We start from the raw sequence: 21,378 nt of genomic DNA, 5'->3' as shown, positions 1-21,378 counted from the left end.
ATGTAGTACTTAGATGAATGGAAAGGATGAAGGCTGATATATCCCAAGCAATGAGGGAAATAATGAGTGAATGTATTTGGTGAGAATGCCCATGGTATATTTGAGGAAACACTGAAAAAGTCAGTTTCATTGAGCAGAAGTTTGGGAGAAATGAAAGATAAGGGTACAGTGATGAGCAAAGACCAAATTGTGAAGAGTCTTGAATGCCATATTTAGAAACTTAGCCTTTCTTCAAGAGACAAAGGGGAACTAGTAAAGGTTTTGGACCACAGTTCAGAGTATCATAGAATCAAGGACTAAAAGAGATCTTAAAAATAATCAGGCACAACCCCTTCATTTTTTTAAATGAGGAAATTGAGACCCAAAGAGATTAGATGATTTGCTTGAGGTCATACAAGTAATGAGTAGCAGTCAGAATTTGAACTCAGATCAGAAGACATGCATACTCTTTCTACCATAATATGAGGTGTGAGCTATGCTGAGCAATATTTTCAAAATTTCAGCATCTTGCTTTCATCATTCTATAATGTATTTCTAATCATTTAGCTTTTCCTCTGCACAACCTTAAGCAATTATATGCCTCCACGCACACAGCTGTGACCATTTCCACTCAAGAAGAAGGTAAAGAAGGCAATGGGGAGGAACAGGAATACTTTAGATGATTAAATCTTAAATACCCTGTAAGGAAAAACTGGACTAAACTTATAAATTTTTTAACTTAGGGAAGGAGATAACATGTTCGGTTAATAGAAGTTTTGAAGAACTAGTCTTGTAACAAAATCTATTGCAATTTTTCCAGACTTCCTATATGTTTCTAAAAGAAACAAGCCTGCAGTATTCCATTAGCAATACTTGAGTTGCTGTAAAACCAGGAGAGCCTTCTCTCTGATCCATTCTTAAACAAGGGAAAATAAGCAACCTTTGTGTGAAAACCTGAAAGAATGGATTTTGCTCTTAATTGAAAGAAATCCCAGGTTTGGAATTGTGATGGAAATTCTGATTGAACAATGGCAAAACTTTATAAATGGTATCCAACTCCCACCCCTAAGTTTGTTATTTTCCTGTTGAACAATAAAATGAGTAATTATTGATTTTAAATTTTTACTCCCTTAAAAGATGGTGAAAAGGCAGACATTTCTGTGAACATGTATGAAGATATTAATATCATCACTGGTGCACTTAAACTGTACTTCAGGGATTTGCCAATTCCACTCATCACATATGATGCCTACCCCAAATTTATAGAATCCGCAAGTAAGTATCTATATTCAGAATAATTGTATATACTTGTTTTTGAGTTTTCCTCTTCCCTGTAATTCTCTGTGTCTTAAATGTACCTCTTAAAAGTTATGAGTGAGAAGTAGCTTGCTACCTTCTGTGGCTCTTCAGGATTGTTGCATTAGCTAACTTTTCCATATTCTGTTTTCTAATAGTGATCATTCACTACTTCAAACATATTAATATTCTTTTTAATATCCTAGGAATTTTTTAAAAGAAGGCTTAGGTCACAGAGAAGCTCTTTCTCAGAGGCATGTTTCAGCTACGAACTCAAGGTTCATTTGCCAAACTTTATTTATGCTGTAGAAATTATACTTGTAATTCAGACCTTTTTAAAACACACACACACACACAACCCTATGTTGTTCATCTTAAATATTGCTGTCACTATTACTCAGAAAAGACAGATTATTTCTGCTAGTTTGTTGGGGTTTTTTTCTCAGCCCTAAATCAAATGTTGCCTTGATCCTTAAATAATAACATCATTTCCTTAGCAACACTGATTTGCTTTCTGACTTGGGAACCAGAGAACAAACTTTCTTTGTTTGAGTCTGTAGTTTCCCATATGTAGCTTTTGTTGAGGATTTTTGTGGTTTGGTCCCATGTAGAGCTAAATTCTTGCCATTGAGCTAGCATTTCTATGTAGAGAAGAGAAATTGGAAGTTGGAGGCTTCCTTTTTCTGGCTTGCAGGGATCTCCATTTTGCTATGCATGAACAAGCCTGGGTCTCTACCCTAGGACTTTAACTTCTTTTATATCAGAGAAATGACACAGAGTAGAGTCTGGGATAGGCAGGGAAGAGGGTGGGAATTACCCCAGCTTCTTGTTTTCTTTTGTGTTGGTTTCCTCCCCTGGGAATTTCCTAGGTTATGAGGCCAAAGCCCAGTTCTTCAGAAGTTCTCCCATTATGCTGTTTTCTTTCATGGCTGAAAAAAGAACAAGAATCAACTTTGGTGAGCTGTGTTAAAAGAAAACTTCTCTGCTGCTTTACGTGCATAAAAGGGATAACCTTTGTGTTGCAGGTGGTGATGACATCAGCGATGTTACCCTTGCCACATTACTCTTTACCAACCTGTCCCAGATGACTTAACTTGCCTTCACTTCCTCTACCCACCCCAAAACATTAAGGGAAAATTTTTCATTATTTTGTCATTCTCTGGTACTTAAACCCTTTTCACAGTCTGGCTTCAAATTAGTTATCTCTTTAGACTGATTTTACTTTACTCATACACATGTAATCCATATTGCAGCCAAACTGTCCTGCTTGCTGTTCCTAGTGCACAGCATTTCATCTCCCACCTCCATACCTTTGCACAGGCTGTCACCACCCCAAATGTTCTTTTCCCCCTATCTCCCCTTCTTGGAACCTCTAGTTTCCTTGACCCTTCAATTCAAGTGCTGCCTCTGAGACAAAATCCATCCAAGATCTGCCCACCAATCAGCAATCAGCAAACATTTATTAATTACCTACTATGTGCCAGGCACTGTGTGAGGCTCCAGGTATTAAAGTACAAAGAATGAAATAGTCACTGATGGCAAAGAGCTTACATTCTAAGAAACTGTAAGAGAGGTGAGACAGTAAGTATATATATATATGTATGTATGTATGTATATTTATATAACTATATACATATATAACAGACAATAAATTATATATACACATACATATATACAAGTGTACATGTATATACATATATAGATATGGGACAAGGAAAAGTTTCATATAGAAGATGAATATAGAAGACCTTATTCATATAGAAGACCTCTACCCTCCCCTGAGCTGGATCTTATAGGAAGGGGGAGGAGGGACATAACTAACAGAGTACATTCCAGATGTAGGATGGCCAGTACAAAGTAATAGGGATGAAAAATGAAGTGTTGTATTTGAGGAAGAGAGAGAAGGTCAATTTGTCTGCATCATGGAATATAAGAGGAGAGCATATAATGTACAATGAAACTTGTAATATAGGTTGAGGCCAAGCTAAAGAGAGGATTTTATACTTTATCCTAAAGTCAATAGAAAATTGCTAGAGCTGATTGAATGGGGGGGGGGGAGGCGGTCATATGGTCAAATCTGAACATAAGGAAAATAGCTTTAGTAGCAGTGTGTAGGATGGACTAGAATGGAGAGATACTTGAGGTGGGGACACCAATTAGAAGGTTGCCATAATATTTACTTTAATGATGAAAGGGGCACAGCCTGAGGGAGGTGGGTAGATTTGAGTGAGGTTGTGGAGGCAGAAATTGCAAGATCTGGCAACTGATTAAAATATAAAGTGAAGGAGAGTAAGGCATGCAGGATAATACCAAGGTTACAAACCCGGAGATGATAATTCCTTTGACAGAAATAGGGACATTTGGAAGAGGAGAAGATTTAGGGGAAATGAGTTCAGTTTTGGACATACTGAATTTGAGAAGTCTCTGGCATATCTAATTTGAAATATCTAATAGGTAATTGGTGATTCAGAACTGAAGCTCAGGAGAGAGACTTTGGTTGGATATATGTAGATATAAAGATATTCATACATATTCTTATACATAAATGTAAACATACGCATATAATATACATAAATATAATGTTCTTGTATAAGTATAATATGCATGTGTTCTTATACATAAATACATACTTATATATGTATATGTGTGTATACCTATGTGTGTATATGCAGGTTATACTCCTGACTCTCCTCCTATACTTTCTCTGTAATGCCCTAGAAACTTCTTCATCTCAGAAGCTCACTTCAGCTCTCAACTTCACACATAGCACAGAAGTGCTTTATGTTCCTGTAGGCCCTCTCTTTGATTGGCTGGTTCTTCCTGGAACTCCCATTTTCAGAAGGATGCCCAGGCCACCCACATCTTCCTTCGTCTCTAGGCTACGCTCCCCACCATTCTCTTAGACTTTTCTACAGAGCCCTTGTGCTGCTGTGTCCTTTCACCTCTACCCTCCCTTTTCTAGCTCTTTTATTTGTCTTCCTCTGTTAGAATGTAAACTCCTTAAGAACAGGGATCACATATCTTCCTGCTTGAATTTGTATTCCTGGTGCTTTGTACAGAGTCTGGCACATAGTAAGCCCTTAATAAATGTTTGTTGACTTGACTTTTTAGCACATATATATGAATAAGCATATGTATGTGTTTTGTATATAGACATACATATATGTGTGTGGGGGGGAGCTGTATACATAAAGATGACAATTAAACCCAGGAGCAGAAGGGAACCTATTACTTTAAACATTTATTCATATTTAGTTTGTATTTACTTATCTCTGTACATATTGTTTCACTCTTGGGGAATGTAAGCTCTTCAAGAGCAGGAAGTTTTTGTTTTTTGTAAACCCAGAGTCTATCACAGCCCAAGCTGTGATCACTAGTACTTAATGAATGATGTTGAATTAATCTCCTCCTTAAAGAATTGAATTGGTCCCCTTCTGCAATGAACCTTTGCTCATGCGAGATACTCTGTAAGAATGTCTTCCCAAACTTAGATCACCAAGCTCCCTCCCTTCCCTTCTTGCTCCCCAAACTCAGGATACTTCTCTCTTAGTGAAGCCCTCCCAGATGAATTGATCTGTGAGAGATTCACCCTTGAACTATCTTCTCTTCTGATGGGCAATTTTCATGACACTAAGAACCTAGGCAACAGGGTTGCATTTATGTTCACTCTAAGCTTATGTTTTGTGGCCTCTAAATACAAAAAAAAATTACTAAATTACTCGGGGGTGGAGGGAATGATGACTCCAGGGACTAAATCATAGCATTATCTAAGATAAGATTCAGTTGCTTTTTCCTAATTTAGAGGTAATATTGCAGCTCCTTTTTAGATTAATGATAACAAACTGCTCACAAGAGAAGTCTTTTTTTTGTAGCTTAAAAATACTAGGGATGGGATATAGGCAGCAATGCTAAAAGAAAAATCAATCTCTCTCTCTCTCTCTCTCTGAAACTGTCTCTCCTGCCCCTCCCTCCCTCATATATGTATATATGCACATACATAACATATTATCATACATGTATATTGTTATGTTATCTATGTATCTTGGATACCAAACCCTTATTGGATAAATTTGATTTTTTAAAAAGATTTTTAATTCAAGTTGATATACTTCAACAGACATTTATTAAGCACCTCCGATTCCATAAAAATGCTGGGTTCTAGGGACACAAAGGATAAAAAAAAATGAAATGGCATCTGCCCTCAAGGAGTTTATGTTCTGGGGGGAGGGGGCAGGGCATATAGATAAACACAAAGAATACAAAGAAATTTTAGGGAAGTGGGACAACATTGATGTAGGATCAGGACACCAGAGGGATGGGGCTAACATGGATGGGTATGAAGGGGTTGTGGTCAAGATGTTGAAAACGTTAACCTTTATGTCTCATTTGACAACATCATTAGTAACATTGTTCTCAAAAAGACCTAGAAGAATGTTTCAGATGTTACTGTGTATAGAACATACAGTGCATGGGGTGGGGCTTTCTACCTGGTGAGGGCTAAACCTGTAACTATCTTTTACTGTATGTAATTTGTTTCTGTGTGTATTGAGTGAAGAATCATTAAGATACCTTCACCTAAAGCTATTTTGTATATATAGGACAACTGAAAATTATAGGCTTAAGTTGGAATATTAATTTTTAATTGCATCCTTGCCCAAGTATTGATGACAGTTGAATGAAAAAGCATTTGTAATGTGCTATGCCGTTTTCTTGTTTTGTGTTTATTGGTTTCTTCTCCCTGGGAATTTCCAAGGTTACCCAGTTCTTTGGAAATTCAAACATTATGCTCCTTGTAGTGGCTAAAAAAAAGAACAGGAATGAACTATGGAGAGCAATTTGAAAAGATTATTCCATCCCCATGGATATACATTTTTACTAAGGGAGACCCTATAAGGAGTTGCTACCCCCTTCCCCAAAAAATATTACCTTCATCTCCAATTCTCTGATGGATAAGTTTTTTTTTTTTAAATTAGCAAGGCTGGTCTTCAGACAGCAGAAATACATTCTGTTCTGAGCCCATTTTTAGAGTCTAGTTTCTAGTGTTTTTGAGGACTTTGTCAGTGATTGAGTTCTACTGCCATAGCCTTTGACTATTCAGAGTCACTCACCTCCATGTAACAGTGAGGCATTGTAGTTGAACTTCTTTGCCCCCCCTTTACACACACACACACACACACACACACACACACATACACCCACACACATACACACACACTTAGGTATATAGATGTATATGAAAGTACAAAATTAGATTTCTATTTTCACTTCCCTTTCATATCATATTTTGGGGGTGGGGAGCAGTGCTATGGCATATGATACGATTTTAGGAACTCATCATGTGTTAGTCCGGGTCTGCTGAGCACAAATGCCTGAACATAGTGTAAGCATTTAATTTATATGTCTGATGTTGGTGCTATCATTTATGGAGTTCTCTTATTTCAAGTGCAGGTTTTGTTTTTTTATAGATTTATGTAGAATCTTTCCTTCTAAAATCTCAGATGAGACACCACCTGCTAACACGTGGTATTTCTTAAAGGAATTGAATACCAAGAGGTGGGGGTGGGGAGAGAAAATAAAGAAAAGGTTGGGGTGAGAGGGAACAAGTCTTTCTTAAGTTCTTATCAGTTTTCAATAAACTTTAAATTTAATAAAGCTTTCAAATGTTTTCATCCCTCTTGGCACAAAGAGATTTATAGTCCACAATTTCTTTTCCATCTATTGTCATCACCATCACGCCAACCCTCCCTGAAGTAGATTAGATTGTTCATTCAACTTGAAGATTTCTTTTCAAGGAGCTGTTCTAGTTTCTGTTGGACCTGTCTTTCCATGGGTCTGAGCAGGCTTTAAGGTCTGAAAGAGATTTGTTATAGAAGATAATAAACAGCTCAAATTTATAGATCACTTTAAGGTTTATAAAGAAGATAATCATAGATTATCTCATTTGATCTTCATAAAAACCCTGTGAGGTAGGTGCTAGTCTTATGCCCACTTTACAAATGAGGAAATTGAGGCTAACAGAGTTTAAGTGACTTACCTAGAGTCATTCAGCTAGGGAGTCAACATTCAAACTCAGGTCTTCCTGACTCCACATCTGGTCTTCTAATATATGGGAGGATGGGTGCAGGAAGTCAGTTGATCCCATAGGAAGATAGGACCAACAGCTCCTGGAAAATGGAGAGAGAGCAACCAGTCATCTGAAGGGATCAAGAAAAGTTTCTCTCTCTTGTTTCACTGTACATGGCTATGCATGGATGTTTTTCAGTCAGTATGTACTGTAAAAAGTACTCTAAAATTTAAGGGTAATGCTGCTAATGTGAAAAATACTAATGACCTTACTAATTTTCCCCTGAGAATCTGGGAGCCCTTTTTTCAAAAGAATTATCATCCAATGAAAGAATAAATGAGAGAATCTCTAGAAATAGAACTCAGTATTCTCTGTCCCATTCAATCCACACTTTCCCAAGTAGAACAAAAGTCTGGAAATTAGAGCATCTCTATTTTTTCCTCTTAACTTTAATGACTTATTCTTTGATTAGAAATCTGTATCTAGATCTTCAAATATTCTTATTCCCTTATAGGAAATTGATCATGAATATTTAAGAACTTATAATTATAGATCCTTATATTAAGCCCTCTCCATGAATCTAGAGTTTGCTATTATTTCTATTACTAGCTTATATTGATATATCATTTAGAGACTTGCAGAAAGTTTTTACTCACAATAAACCTCTAAGGTAGGGAGTATTGTCATCTGCTTTACAGATGAGAAGTCTGAGCCTCATGAAAGTTAAGTGACTTGCCGATGATTAACCAGATAGTGTCAGAGCAAAGACTTCAGGCTGTTTTCAGAATGCCAAGTGAGTGTCCCTTACACTACGCCACAGGACCTTTACTTAAAGAATATGTTTTGGAATTTTAGACTGAGTATTATGGAAACTTCAGAGTTGGAGGGACCTTAGATTACCTGATGCTTAAATTCTTTCTACATTCAAACATCCCAATGTTTCCTCATTCCCCAGGCAGCCCATGCCTTGGTTTATTCAAAAGCTTTATTGAGACCCTGCTATGTGCAAGGCACTACAAGGCTATAAGAAAGATTGGGATTTGAAATCTAGTGTGGGAGAAAAGCTATACCCAAATAACTGAGATACGAATTATGTTATAACAGTTCAGAGGAGGAAGATATCACGTGGGAGCAGAGAAATCAGGAAGGACTTTGTGGAGGAAGTGGTTGCTAAGCTAGACTTTGAGGATAGATTTTCAGTTGGCCAAGATTTGGAGGAATTAGGGTACATTCTAGGCACAGAAGACAATATAAAGAAAGGCTTACATCTAGGGAGGGGTGGGATATGTTCAGGTAATTACAAACAGACCTGTAAAGGTTGAGCAAAGAGCATGTGAAGGAAAGTAGTGTGGGATTAAGGTAGAAAGGTAAATTGGGCCTAGAGAGTGGAAGGTCCTGACTTGGCCAAGTTAAGGAAACTGAACTCTTTTCTTTAGGCAATGGGAAGCTAATGGAGATCTTATTCATTATATTGAATTGGTCCTTATTCTAGATGTATGGGGCTACACAGAATAAGTCCATTCCCTCATCCAGATGACAGTCCTTGAGTTATGGGAAGACATCATTTAAAGTGTGTTCTTCCCTTCTCCTGCTTAAACATCTCCATTCCCCCCCGCCCAGATGATGATTTCCAGATCTCTACATCACACCAATCATTCTCACTCTACTTTGTCACACCCCTCTTAAAATGTGTTAATAGATTAATTCTCCGGGCCAGGAATGTGCTGAAGCCAATTCAGACCAGAGTTTGCTCTATTTCCAGTATGAGCATTTACACCTTGGAAATCAGTAAACACTGCAAATCAGAGCTTGATTTCTTATTTTGTTTATTGTCTAGACTTAAGAAAGTGGTAGAGAAAATGTTAATAATACAGGTTAGGTTTGTTTTTTTCAGAGACATGGTAGCTAAACATTTTCCAGCACACTTCTGACTGGGGTGAATGGGAGGGCAAGGAGACTCCATGTTCTCACCTCTATTAGCAATTGACAAGTAACTAGCAACCTAATTTGGGTAAAGGAGATATTTCTGACCTGTTGCTCTCAACTTATTCAATGAATCATGTCTGATTTGGGGGTAGTCTATTCTGTGTTCCTGTGAACATAACTGCCAGAATAAAATTCAGGAATATTTTGGATTTCTTGGGAAATTTGAGCAAAGTTACCCATGCCTGTTTTCACAACCTCTTTATTCTACTACAAAATAATAATAATAATGATGATAAATATTCATTATTAAGAAATCTGAGCAATAAGGGACACTGAGGTTCTCTACTGCTTTTCCTGAGTAGTACCAATAGAAACAATATCAGATACAGTACGCTAGTTCACTAACATGATATGATACAATGGAAAGAACACTAGATTCGGAACAAGAGGATTCCTGGTGCAAATCCTAGATCTGCTTGTAGGTGGTTTTGGGGAATCCACTTACCTTTCTTCCCTCATCTTCAAAATGAGGAGTTTCCTTTAGCTGCCCTTCTAAATGCCCTTCCAGATTCAAATCTATCATCCTATGATCTCCCATTCACATGTGAAGGATAAAAATCTTCAAATGCTGTCTCTTAAAATAGCACCATCTGGTGGCTTCTTCATATAATGTTAACTTTGAGAGTTTTAGCATTTCCTCCAGATCTCTAATTCATTTTGAAATTCTTCATTTAGTGTCACTTAAGACTAATTAAGTTTGTTGCAGGAAAAAAAGTACATAACAAATGAGATTTTATTTTTTTTTAAATTCTAGCAGTTGATCTTGAAACCCTCCAATGACTGAATTTCATCCATTGGGATATGACATGACATCCCTTTTCTATAAATTGTCACCTCATGGTGACAGTTGTCTTGGAATTGTCCTTTAAAAGTCAAACAATGTATCCTCTATTGCAAGGACATGAAATGGGGATTGTGTAGCTTTGGGCAGAATTGTACAGAGTCATAGTTCGTTGGAATAAGAGGCTTCACTTGTTATTCCCACTCTGAAACTGCTTTCAAATCTATCCCTTTCTTTGACACTTATAAACCAAGAAATCTAGCCATTTGGTTGGGTGTAGTGGTACCTTGTGATGGGACTTTTTTAGCTTGACAAATTCATTATCATTTGGTTATTTTCTTTAGAGACTGGATGAAGTGGATTAGAGTCTCTCAAACTGGTAATCAGAAGCCAGGATTTTAAGTCTTATGTGGCCTTGGTCCAATTAGGGATTGGCTGGATGAATGGTTTGGGGGTAGAATTAAGAATGTTTCTCCTTGGATGCCTGAGTTAAAATTCAAAAGATTAAAACAGTTGAAATTAGAAAGAAATGATCAATGATTAGAAATAAAAGGTATAAACTGTGAAGTTTTTTAAATACCAGAGCTTATACATAAATATTAGTATTTACTTCTTAAAAACAGCGTCTTTGAGAAGCTATACAACTACTTCAAGATGATACTATGTTAAAACCATTTTTAGAACTCTTTTGAAAGTGCCTTGAGAAACTGTAGCTCTTCAGAATCTCCTCAAGGGCACCATTTTTTTTTTTTTTGCTTTTTGGAGGGCAATTGGGGTTAAATGACTTGCCCAATGCCACATGGCTAGTTTTTGTGTTAAGTGTCTGAGGCCGGATTTGAACTCATGTCCTCCTGACTCCAGGGCCGGTGCTCTATTTACTATGCCACCTAGCCACCCCCAGGGTACCATTTTTGAACTTGAATTTCATTTCTGGAAAGAGCCAAACATCATTTAAACCCAAGACTGAAGGTTATATTCCTGTAGAAGGCCTGGCTGGGTAATACCATTTTTGGTCAAAAAGCAGCTATAAGAAAATTCATTTTGTGTGGTTCATAAATTGACTCTGAAGGTAATTCTGCAGAGTTCCAAAAGGATTTTGAGCAATAGCAGCCCTGTTAGAATATGTCATGCCCCCCAAGGTGACTGCTCTGAAGGACAGCTCTCATTTCTGAGGATAGATTCTCGTATGTTTGTTTTTTAACAATTCATTCACTGCCTTCTTGTCACACACACACACACACACACTATATATATATATATATAATCACTCTTGTTTACCTGGTCATGGCCAATTTTCTTCAGGAGATTTGAGGCAGAAGTATCAGATTCCAACAAAACATACTTGAGGAAACTGGATTCAGCCCCAAAATTCAAATAAATAGTATTTGCAAGTTGCAATTCCTGCCTTGGGAATCTTTAATTTGAACATTAAAAATTGGGGAGAAAGTATCACAAGCATGGATTGTTCAACATTGGTAGAAGTTATGTGTTAAGAGTTGTACTGTATGTGGGGTGGCCAGATGGCACAGTGAGTAAGAGCATCAGCCCTGGTGTTGGGAGACCCGGATCGGTTCTGGCCTCAGATACTTGGCACCCACACAAAAAATAACTGGCCATGTAACCTTGAGCAAGTTACTTAACCCCAATTGCTTTAAAAAAAAAAAAGTTGGACTGTATTGGCCATCCACATCAATCATCCACCAAGATTATTCCCTATAACATTTCACTTACTGTTTCAGAGACTTTGGATCCTGATGAACAGCTGGAAACTCTTCACGAAGCGTTGAAACTACTGCCGCCTGCACACTGTGAAACGCTCCGGTATCTCATGGCACATTTAAAGAGGTAAGTGATTTATCCTGCATTCTGAGCATGACTCATAGCCAGACAATAAAAATAAATAAATAACATAGCAACCTACCTCCCAAGGTACTGTTCTGGGGTTTGTTTCGTCATCTGCCATAGAAATATCAATAGGACCTTTACTGAAAAAGACCAAATGGTCCAAATATGGAAGCTTCATAGAAATGAGGGAATGGATTCCCAATAGATGCTAGTAGAATGTCAGTTCCTCGAAGAAGGGAATGTTTCCCTTTTGCATTTGTACCCCCAGTTCCTAGCACAGGACCCATCTGTAATGTAATGCCAAGCAAAGGCAACTTCCCAAGGTTCAAAATACCAGCATAGGTGCTCTCCATTTTATTCAGTGAAAAATTAAGAACAGAGAAGATCAAAATATGACATCATTCAAAATACAGCATTTACTAAGTGTGATTCAATAATCTCCAAGTACTACCTGATTTAATCAAGTACTTCCCCACCCCAGGACATTATATTCATTTAATCAATTACAAAGTCCTTGTTCTAAATACTACTCCACCCCTAGGCTGTACCTTCATTTAGTCCATCACAAAGCCCCTCTTCTCAAATGGAGATTAGTTTCTGATCATAAGTAAAGTACATTCATTTGTTCAATCATAGAACAAAAAAAGGTCAAAAGTTCCCCACCCCTGGATCACAATTGAATCTACCCCAGAGTTGCAACAAGTTTAAGCACAGCACTTAATACCCAAATGGAGGTCTTTTCTTCATCTTAACAAGAGGCAAGTTCTCAGCAATCTTTGTTCCTGGGGAGACAAAGCTTAGCAAGGACACAAGATACACTGCCAGTCTCTTCATTAATTCATTCTCTGTCTGCAGAACAGTCCTAGGACCCCTGAAAACATTAGCAAAACCCTCTTCCAGGATTTCTATAAACATACAACAAGAAAATCCTTCTTCAGGGCTTCTGAACCAACAGCAAGGTTCCAAGTATTCTACAACAACAGGACTATCTTTCACCAGTGGACAAATCTGGCAAAACAACATCAAAATAGACAAAGTACCAGCATAACAGCCATGTCTCCTCAGTCCTTGGCAGCTCTGGGTGGCAGCTCTCAAAGTCCTGGGCAATTTAAAGTAGCCCTCAGCAATCCTCTCAGTCTCTCTCTGCCTCCACGCTGCTGCTTCCAAAAAATTTTTCTGCCTCTCTCTTGTCTTGTGTCTCTCTAAATTTACGTCACCAGCTCCTTCCAAGTTCAGCCCTCTCTTTTCACATCAACAAGTCCATCCCACAAGTGGGATTAACAAGCTCTGGGTTTTAACACAATCAAACCAAAAACCAAACCAATATAGGGGGATCTTTATATTCCATTACTATTACACCATCACATAGCATAGTGGGGCACACAAATGTTTAATTGGTTGATTGTTAAAATTGTGGCCTTGGATAGGATGGGTAGCTGAGGGAATAGGTGATGGGTCCTTTTACATATACCTGTTGGTCATTCTAATTTTAGGGGGCAAACCCTGAAAATTGTGATGATTTATTTTATTCATTGGCATAGGAAAATGAGTGGGTGGCCCTAGTTCCCATGTATATTTGTCTTTATTATATGGAAAACAAAGCTTCTATCTTAAAATATAGTATGTATAAAAGTTCAGATTGACAAAACCTATATTAAGAAATGATTAAGGGGTGGCCAGGTGGCACAGTGAGTAAGAGCGCTGGCCCCAGAGTCGGGAGACCTGGGATTGGTTCCAGCCTCAGATACTTAACATCCACACAAAATAAAGGGCCGTGTAACCTTGAGCAAGTTACTTAACCCCAATTGCTTTATAAAATTTTTTTTTAAATTAAAAAAAAAAGAAATTATTATCAGGGTAGCTAGGTTGCGCAGTGAATAGAGCCCTGCCTTCCCCCCTCCAAAAAAGTCAAAAAGAAATGATTATCTACCTGTCAACAGAAGTGTTCATAAGACACCAAGGTCCCTTAGCACCCTTAAAATATGAATCAGTTTATAAAAGGTTAACTTATGCACAACTTTACAAAGACACCTCTGTTATGCTTTTTTGTTAAAGAAGAACAATTATCCTAACCTACAGTCAAGTTCTTGATTTTCTTTGTTTTTTATGAGGCAGTTGGGGTTAAATGACTTGCCCATGGTCACACAGCTATTAAGGTCAAATTTGAACTCAGGTTATCCTGACTCCATGTCCCTACTTTTTCCACAGCACCTCCTAGCTGCTCCAGAGTTCTTGCTTGTTAGATGAGACTTGTGAGGGTCAATATAGGAAACCTTCCTTATTCTGAACAGGCTAGCAATTAAAGTACTTAAGTCCTAGGACACTTATTCCTCAGATCAAAGTAAAAGGTAACTAAAGAACAAGTCTGTCTGACCTTTATATTGTGAATTGGACACAGCAACCTAAAGAGAAATCCATGACCTGAATCACAATAGGACATATGGAAATGAAAACTGCAAGAATTGGAAAGGCATTGCTGAAAGAGCGTCCATAGCATTCTGTACAGCCGAAGAGAATGCAGACTTGATTAGAGCAGAAACAAGTTTGACAAAGCAGTATCTATTTGTGGTTGCTGTGCCAGAAATGTTCACATTCTGCCAAATACACAAAGTCTTCTCAACAGAGAGCACAAAGAATGGAACTTCACAGTTTCTAGCATGGAAAATTTGTAGCAACAACTTACCTTTCAGATTTCAGAGGCTGACTTTTTTTATCCACTTGCTTAAATGTTAAAATCTCTGCTCAGGTTTTCAGTGTTTTGGATGGGTGTTGCGGATACTGGTGCTAGTTAGAGTCAAATGGGTTGGTGTGAGAAGATTAGAGTTAGGAGGTTAGGAGAAGAAGGGAGAAGATAATATGCTTTTTCTCCTACTTCTCAAGGTCTGGTTTCCTATACTAAAACAATGGGTACAGATGTTGTATATTTCTCAGCCACTCTGATGTGTCTCAAAGCTAAAAAGATGAAATTCTAGTGGTTTGAAAAATCATGTGGCCAATCAAAAAGATAAAAATATGAGAACAGCCACAAAGTCATACATAATAAAAACAAATTTGACAAATGTCTGCTTGGTGCTGAGCACTGTGCCAGACAGATGGTAGTGACCATTTTTAAGTTTAAAAGGAATCTTTCAGGAATAAGAGATTAAATGGCCCTGAAGCAAAAACAGTTAAATATTTTCATAACTTATAGGCTTCCCAAAAAATGAATACTTGGCATTTTTTACAGAAGACCAGATGTTTCTTCCATATTATTTGAGAACCTTTACTTACTGTGTGCAACCTCAGGTACAAGTCAATGTTTGCTTCCTGCTTGAATATTACTCCAGTGGCCCTGCCACTTAAAAAAAATATAAAAAGGGGGCAGCTAGGTGGCACAGTGAATAGAGCACCGATCCTGGAGTCAGGAGGACCTGAGTTCAAATCAGGCTTCAGACACTTAACACAAAACTAGCCATGTAACCTTGGGCAAGTTATTTAACCCCAATTGCCCTAACTTCCCCTCTCCAAAAAGCAAATAAAATTAAAATTAAAAAAAAATTAAAAAGATGTTTATTCTTCCTCATTGTGTTTCTTAGCCATGATTTGTTTGGGATGAAGAGCTGTAGTATAAGTAGTAAATTTTGTCTTCTTTGGTGGTGGAAGGTGGAAAAAGCACTAACAGACATCAAAGGAGCTGCGTTCAAATCTCACCTCAAATACTTTCCTTAAATGGATGCTTACTACCTTGGCTAAGTCACTTAATTTCCCTGAGTCTCAGATTTGTCATCTGTAAAATGAGAAGGTTGGGCCAAATGTCCCTTCCAGCCCTAGATCTCTGATGTTATGCCAAGAGGAACTGAAATTACTCATTCATTTTGGCTGTTTCTCAAAATTCACCTTCAAAAATGCTTCAGTCCCCAGGGTCTCTCAGCTTTATAGCTGAAGACAATGCAATCTGCCATATTGAAAATGTCCTTTGGGGGCGGCCAGGTAGCACAGTGAGTAAGAGCACTGACCCCAGTGTCGGGATGACCTGGGGATCAAATCCTGGGCTCAGATACTTAGCACCCACCCAGAAATAACTGGCCCTGTAACCTTGAGCAAGTTACTTAACCCCAATTGCTTTAAAAAAAAAAAAAGAAAAAGAAAATGTCCTTTGATGGGGCAGCTAGGTGGTGCAGTGAATAGAGCCCCAGCCCTGGAGTCAGGAGGACCTGAGTTCAAACCGGCCTCAGAAACTTAACACTTATTAGCCATGTGACCTTGGGCAAGTCACTCAAGCCCAGTTGCCCTCCAAAAAGAAAAAAAAAAGAAAATGTCCTTTGAGAATGAAGTCCACAGGATTCTTTCCTTCATTTTCATCATTTATGTACCTTTAACACTAACTCATAGGAAAATGAAGAAAGTTGCATGACTATAGACAAGTCTCTTCAGCCCTCCTCGTTTCCTCATTTATAAGATGTGGGGTTATTGTATCTCCCCACCTACCTCACAGGGCACTTATAGCAAAAGGGCTCTTTAAACCTTCAAATTCTGCATAAGACGTTATTACTATTAATTTTCTTGGGGAAAATAGAGATAGGATGGGCCTACTTAGTCCAATGCCTTAGTTCAGGCCTGAGTGCTCAGTGAACTGTGTTAAATTTTCATGTCAGTCATTAAATGAATTCACTTCAAGGGAAATGAGTAAGCTGAGATGTGTAGTCCCAGTCCCAAGCACGGTGTTTGGCACACAGGATTTCTTTAATAAATACTTATTGAATTGAATTCACAGGGCAGAGCATTTAATATACTCAACTGGGAGCAAGAATACATTTCAAGTTGGATATTTTTGTCCACTCTAGCTATCTGACCCAGAGGAAACAAATTTTTGCTTATTAATGAAAAGATTTTTAACTGCTGTTGTGTATGTGGTTTTTTTAGGGTAACCCTTCATGAAAAGGAGAACCTCATGAATGCTGAGAATCTTGGAATTGTCTTTGGACCCACCCTCATGAGATCCCCAGAACTAGATGCAATGGCGGCCCTGAATGATATACGGTATCAGAGACTGGTGGTGGAGATGCTTATCAAAAATGAAGACATTTTATTTTGAATTTTCCCTTTTGCATTAAGAGAAGAGAGCTATGTTCTACAGATGAAGGAATGTTTTATAGTAATTTAATTGGCTCTTCTAGCTGAATTATTTCTTGATTAGAGCTTTGGGTATGCACCAGATAAAAATGAAGGAATTTTCTGTTGTTTGTGTAGTGCCGCTCAGCTGTCCTTGTCCAACAATTAACACCTAAGCTCCAGTACTAGTAATCCTGGGTGTTTATCATGTTAAAGGAAACTCAAGCTATTGCATGATTGGCTCCCCTTTGGGCTAGAGATCTCTTTACTAAAGATACAACAAAACAACGCAGCTTCTTCATCCTGGATAGTCTGTGGTTGTAATTCAGCATGTTTCTCAGCGTAAACCTGTTGTGATTTTGCTTTTATGTTCTAGGTCATTAGTTTCTGATACTTACAAAAAAAAAGTGTGTGAAACAGTACCTTGGGCTCATGCATTGCCATTCTCTATTATCATTTGCCAGCTTTTATTGGGTGGTTTATTTCTGGTTTCTCTCAGCTCTTTTATCATGTAGAAACAAATGTGTTTTCTGATTGTTACTTTAAGCAGTTATCCATGCCAATAAAATGTACAACACTGAGCATTTTCTTTTCTATTATTATTATTATTGGTTTTCTGTTGTAATTTTGTATTTTTATCTGGCATGCTTATATTAATTTATTAAATTTTGCTTTTAGAAATCCAAAAACATTGATAGCTTTATTTTTTTAATTAATGAAAGCATTCATTATTTGAATATAAAAAACAAATGTTTTTTCTCAACTTACTTACTCATTGTAAAATATTTCATCTCACCTCTTCTAGAGGTTCCTAAGAAAGTGGATTCCAGAATATTTTCCAAGCTCTTAGGGAGAAAATTGGCAGGAGAAAAAATGAGTCATTTTTTTTTCTGTTTATTGGTAATTTATTATTTACACATGTAGTTGCCATCATTAAAAACCTTACCAAGAATTTGTTTTTATGCCAGACCTCCAATATAATTGATACAGAGAATTCCAAAGGAGAAAACTCCCTCTACAAGTGCAGTACTTTCTCAACAACATAAAACCTTGGAGGCCACTGAGGAACCAAGAGGTTTGCCTGACTTCATGTGACCAGTTTTGTCTAAGACAGAACTAATCGCATATCTTCCTGACACATGGACTCCTGTTCTATCCCCTATACCAACTCGTCACTATAAAAAGGTATACTAAGTACCAAATGGCTTCGAGAGTGTTAGAGTAAACGTAGAAAAGATTGATACATATAATGTAGATTACATTTTTTTACATTTATAATATCACTTAAATTGATACTCTAACACTTTCAAGAATACCTCAGCAAAAGACACAGAATAAGATTCAAGGTAGCACAGTGGATAGAACTCAGGGCCTAGAAATCAGGAAAACCTGAGTTCAAATCTAGCATTAGACACTTATTAGATGTATGACCCTGGGCAAGTCACTTAACATCTGATTGCCTTAGTTCCCTCATCTGTAAAATGAGGCTTATAATAGCACCTACCTCCCAGAGTCATTGTAAGGATAAAATGAGACAATATTTGGTGTTTTTTTTAACTGCTTAGTACAGTGCCAAGAACATAATCAATGACATATGTACATACATACATATATATTTTAACAGAATAGGGGAACCAGTACTCATTTCATGTTTGATTTAGGAAAGACAGTATAAATAAGGAATTTGATGGAGAAACAGTATAAACGATGTCATCTGAGAAGTGTACAACTAGAAGAATAATCGGGCCAGTCACATAGTAAAGTCAAAGGACACCAATGGACAACCGGTATAGTCCATTGATATTCATGCAATTGCAACATTGAGTGAATGGTAGAATGGCCCCCGTTGTGTTGAGATGACTTCTCATGATAAATTTATGGGAGAATATAGACGAGGGTTCCACAGAGCAATCAGGCATGGATGGGTGGCATTCTGCACCACTGAAGAGCATGTCCACCTCAGTGAGGTCATGGAGCCATTGAAGAATTGGGATAATTATTCAGAAGTGATTCAGTCCTAACAGTCTTCTTCTTAGCCCTAATCTCATAATAAAAATACTATTCATTTGATAATAGATCTAGAGATTGAAAAAGGAAGGAATTACTTTTTATAAACTCAGATTATTAGAGAAAAGCCACTAAAACATGGTCGAAAGGACATAGAACTGGAAGTTGGAATGTCTAGATTGGAATCCTGATTCTGCCTCATCTTCCTCATCTTTAAGACTGGGATCCTAATATCTGCATTTCTTACTTCACAGGGCTGTTGTGAGCATACAAATGATTTTATTCATACGTGCATGTAGACATATACATATTATATATAACACACATATATATTGCTTTGTAAATTAGGTGCCACTATATAAATGTTGTTTATTGTTATGACTCAGGAGGAACCTTGAAGATAGACTCCTCTGCCCTTTTTGAAGATGAGAAAACTGTGACCCTGAGGAATTTGCAAGGCTACAGATTTAGAGCTGGAAATAAACTTAGAGGCCATCCAGTTCAACTGCCTTATTTTAATAGATGAGGGAAACTAAGGCTTAGGAAAAGTAAATGACATGCTAAGGATCAAACAGCTTGCACATATCAAAGGTAGCATTTGAACCCAGGCCTTCTTAACTGCAAGGTCAGCACTCTTAACTGGTCATGGAGTCAGGAAGACCTTAGTTCAAATCTGACCTCAGACACTTAGAAGCTGTGTGACCCTGGGCAAGTCACTTAAATCCTGTTTGCCTCAGTTTCCTCTTATGAAAAAATGAGCCAGAGAAGGAAATAGGCCGCTCCAGTATTTCTGCCAAGAAAATCCCAAAAGGGGGTCATGAAGAGCCAGACATAACTGAAATGACTGAACAATAACACCATGTTGCTTCACATGCCCAAGGTCTTTCACTGTCATTTGTCACGAGATTGTCATTTGTCCAAGGACACAAGGTAGTAGCATAGAGGGTGTCAAAACCATTTTTACATGATATTGGAAAGGAATTTCCACAAACTCAAGTCCCCTGAAGATGTGTTATCCATGTTTGTTGGGCCCAGAAAGCAGATGTTAGGTATAACTAACACCTCCACAAACTAGGGTCTCTTCAGAGTAAAGTTGTTGTTGTTCAGCCCCTTCTGTGTAAAGGAATAAACTTGGTAATTTTTTAAAACAGATAACTGTGTGGTTCCTGCCCTTAGGCTGTGTAATCTTTAAAAATGCTCATATTCTGCTAATATTGCTAGGAACAAGGTCTTCTTGCAATGCCCCAAGGATGCTGCTGTCTACAGATTTTGCACCACAGGCTCATACACTGTCATCAGCAACAGCCTAGAAAACTGTGGGCAGCGATAAAAGGAGTTGAAATGCATAGTAATCTTATTTTTTTGAGGGATTCACAAAAACACATGCATACAGGGGAAAAGAAATTTAAAACAACCTACTCATGATCATAGAGAGCCCACAGGTTTGGCAGCACTGGGGTAGACTCTCAATGAGAAGTCATCGGGTGAATTATAGTCTCTTTGGGAGGAGCTCAGCTCTCCCCTAGATTCTACTACTCTGAAAGCAAAACTTTCAGACCAACTCAACAAATATTTATTAAGCACTAATTATGGCAAGACATAGTGCTTTGTCTCTGTGCATATAAAGATAAAAAAAATAAAAGTCATCCTCAAGGAACTTATATATTATTGAGGTAATATATACCTACATAAGTAAATTTCAGTTTGGAGAAGGCAACTGACTTGCCCAGGTCATGCAGCTGCTAAGTGTCTGAGTAATATCAACAAAGCTTTCAAGAAATTAAATGAGCAATCAAGTGTCTCTTTTCTCAATGTTTCTCTACTATGAATGTGAACTAGTTTAACAGCCTGGCCAGAGGAAGTAATAATCAGACACTTGAATAAATATTCCTTCTCCCATTTATAGTCATGTTTTTAAACTCAAGTCAAGTAAAAAGCTATGTAGTTTCAGATGGTAGTCCATAGTCAAGAGAAATAAGCCCCTGAAAGTTCTTATTTTTAACTGAATGTTTTAGTTACTCCCTCAATCTCTAATTTGAGAATAGTAGCAGATCCTTGCATTCAAAAATCATAACTAAAGACAATCTCAGAGTAGATATTAATGTGCCCAGAAACTTCCTCCCTAGAACATTTTTTGGTATAACTACACAAAGGTGATTTATAACCATGGTAAATGCAATCCTCTTTACTGGAATATTTTTTGAGTTAGTCTGTGGCTTTTGCTCACAAGTATAATGCCTGTTCCATTGCATCATTTTTGGTTATCAGGTATGTAAGAGAGCTCCCATTTTTCAGATTATATCTAGTGCCAGAAACTAACTCTTGCCTT

At 37.6% G+C, this 21,378-nt stretch overlaps 1 protein-coding gene and 1 long non-coding RNA gene across 2 annotated transcripts in view; one reads left to right on the top strand and one right to left on the bottom strand.

Annotated features, from left to right (window-relative positions):
• CHN1 (chimerin 1) overlaps window positions 1–17,623 on the top strand; it is a 237,869-nt gene extending 220,246 nt beyond the window's left edge. The window contains exons 10-12 of the mRNA XM_069068447.1: window positions 1,117–1,254; window positions 11,846–11,951; window positions 16,854–17,623. Of these exons, the coding sequence (XP_068924548.1) occupies window positions 1,117–1,254; window positions 11,846–11,951; window positions 16,854–17,025 (416 nt within the window). The 3' untranslated portion in view covers window positions 17,026–17,623. The remainder of the gene's footprint in view (window positions 1–1,116; window positions 1,255–11,845; window positions 11,952–16,853) is intronic.
• LOC138146515 (uncharacterized) lies at window positions 6,991–9,883 on the bottom strand. The gene is made up of 3 exons (XR_011164506.1): window positions 9,771–9,883; window positions 7,310–7,439; window positions 6,991–7,125 (listed from the first exon to the last, which is right to left on the bottom strand). It is a non-coding gene; the product is annotated as an uncharacterized lncRNA (long non-coding RNA).
• Window positions 17,624–21,378: the final 3,755 nt, after the last annotated feature.

This window comes from Petaurus breviceps, unplaced genomic scaffold (assembly GCF_028583685.1).
Source record: "Petaurus breviceps papuanus isolate PSGF00001 unplaced genomic scaffold, PetGlider_PUasm1.0 90763, whole genome shotgun sequence".
In the NCBI taxonomy this organism is placed as follows: Eukaryota; Metazoa; Chordata; class Mammalia; order Diprotodontia; family Petauridae; genus Petaurus; species Petaurus breviceps.
The sequence above is the reverse complement of the archived record's forward strand: the minus strand, read 5'-3'. Positions and strand labels throughout refer to the sequence as shown.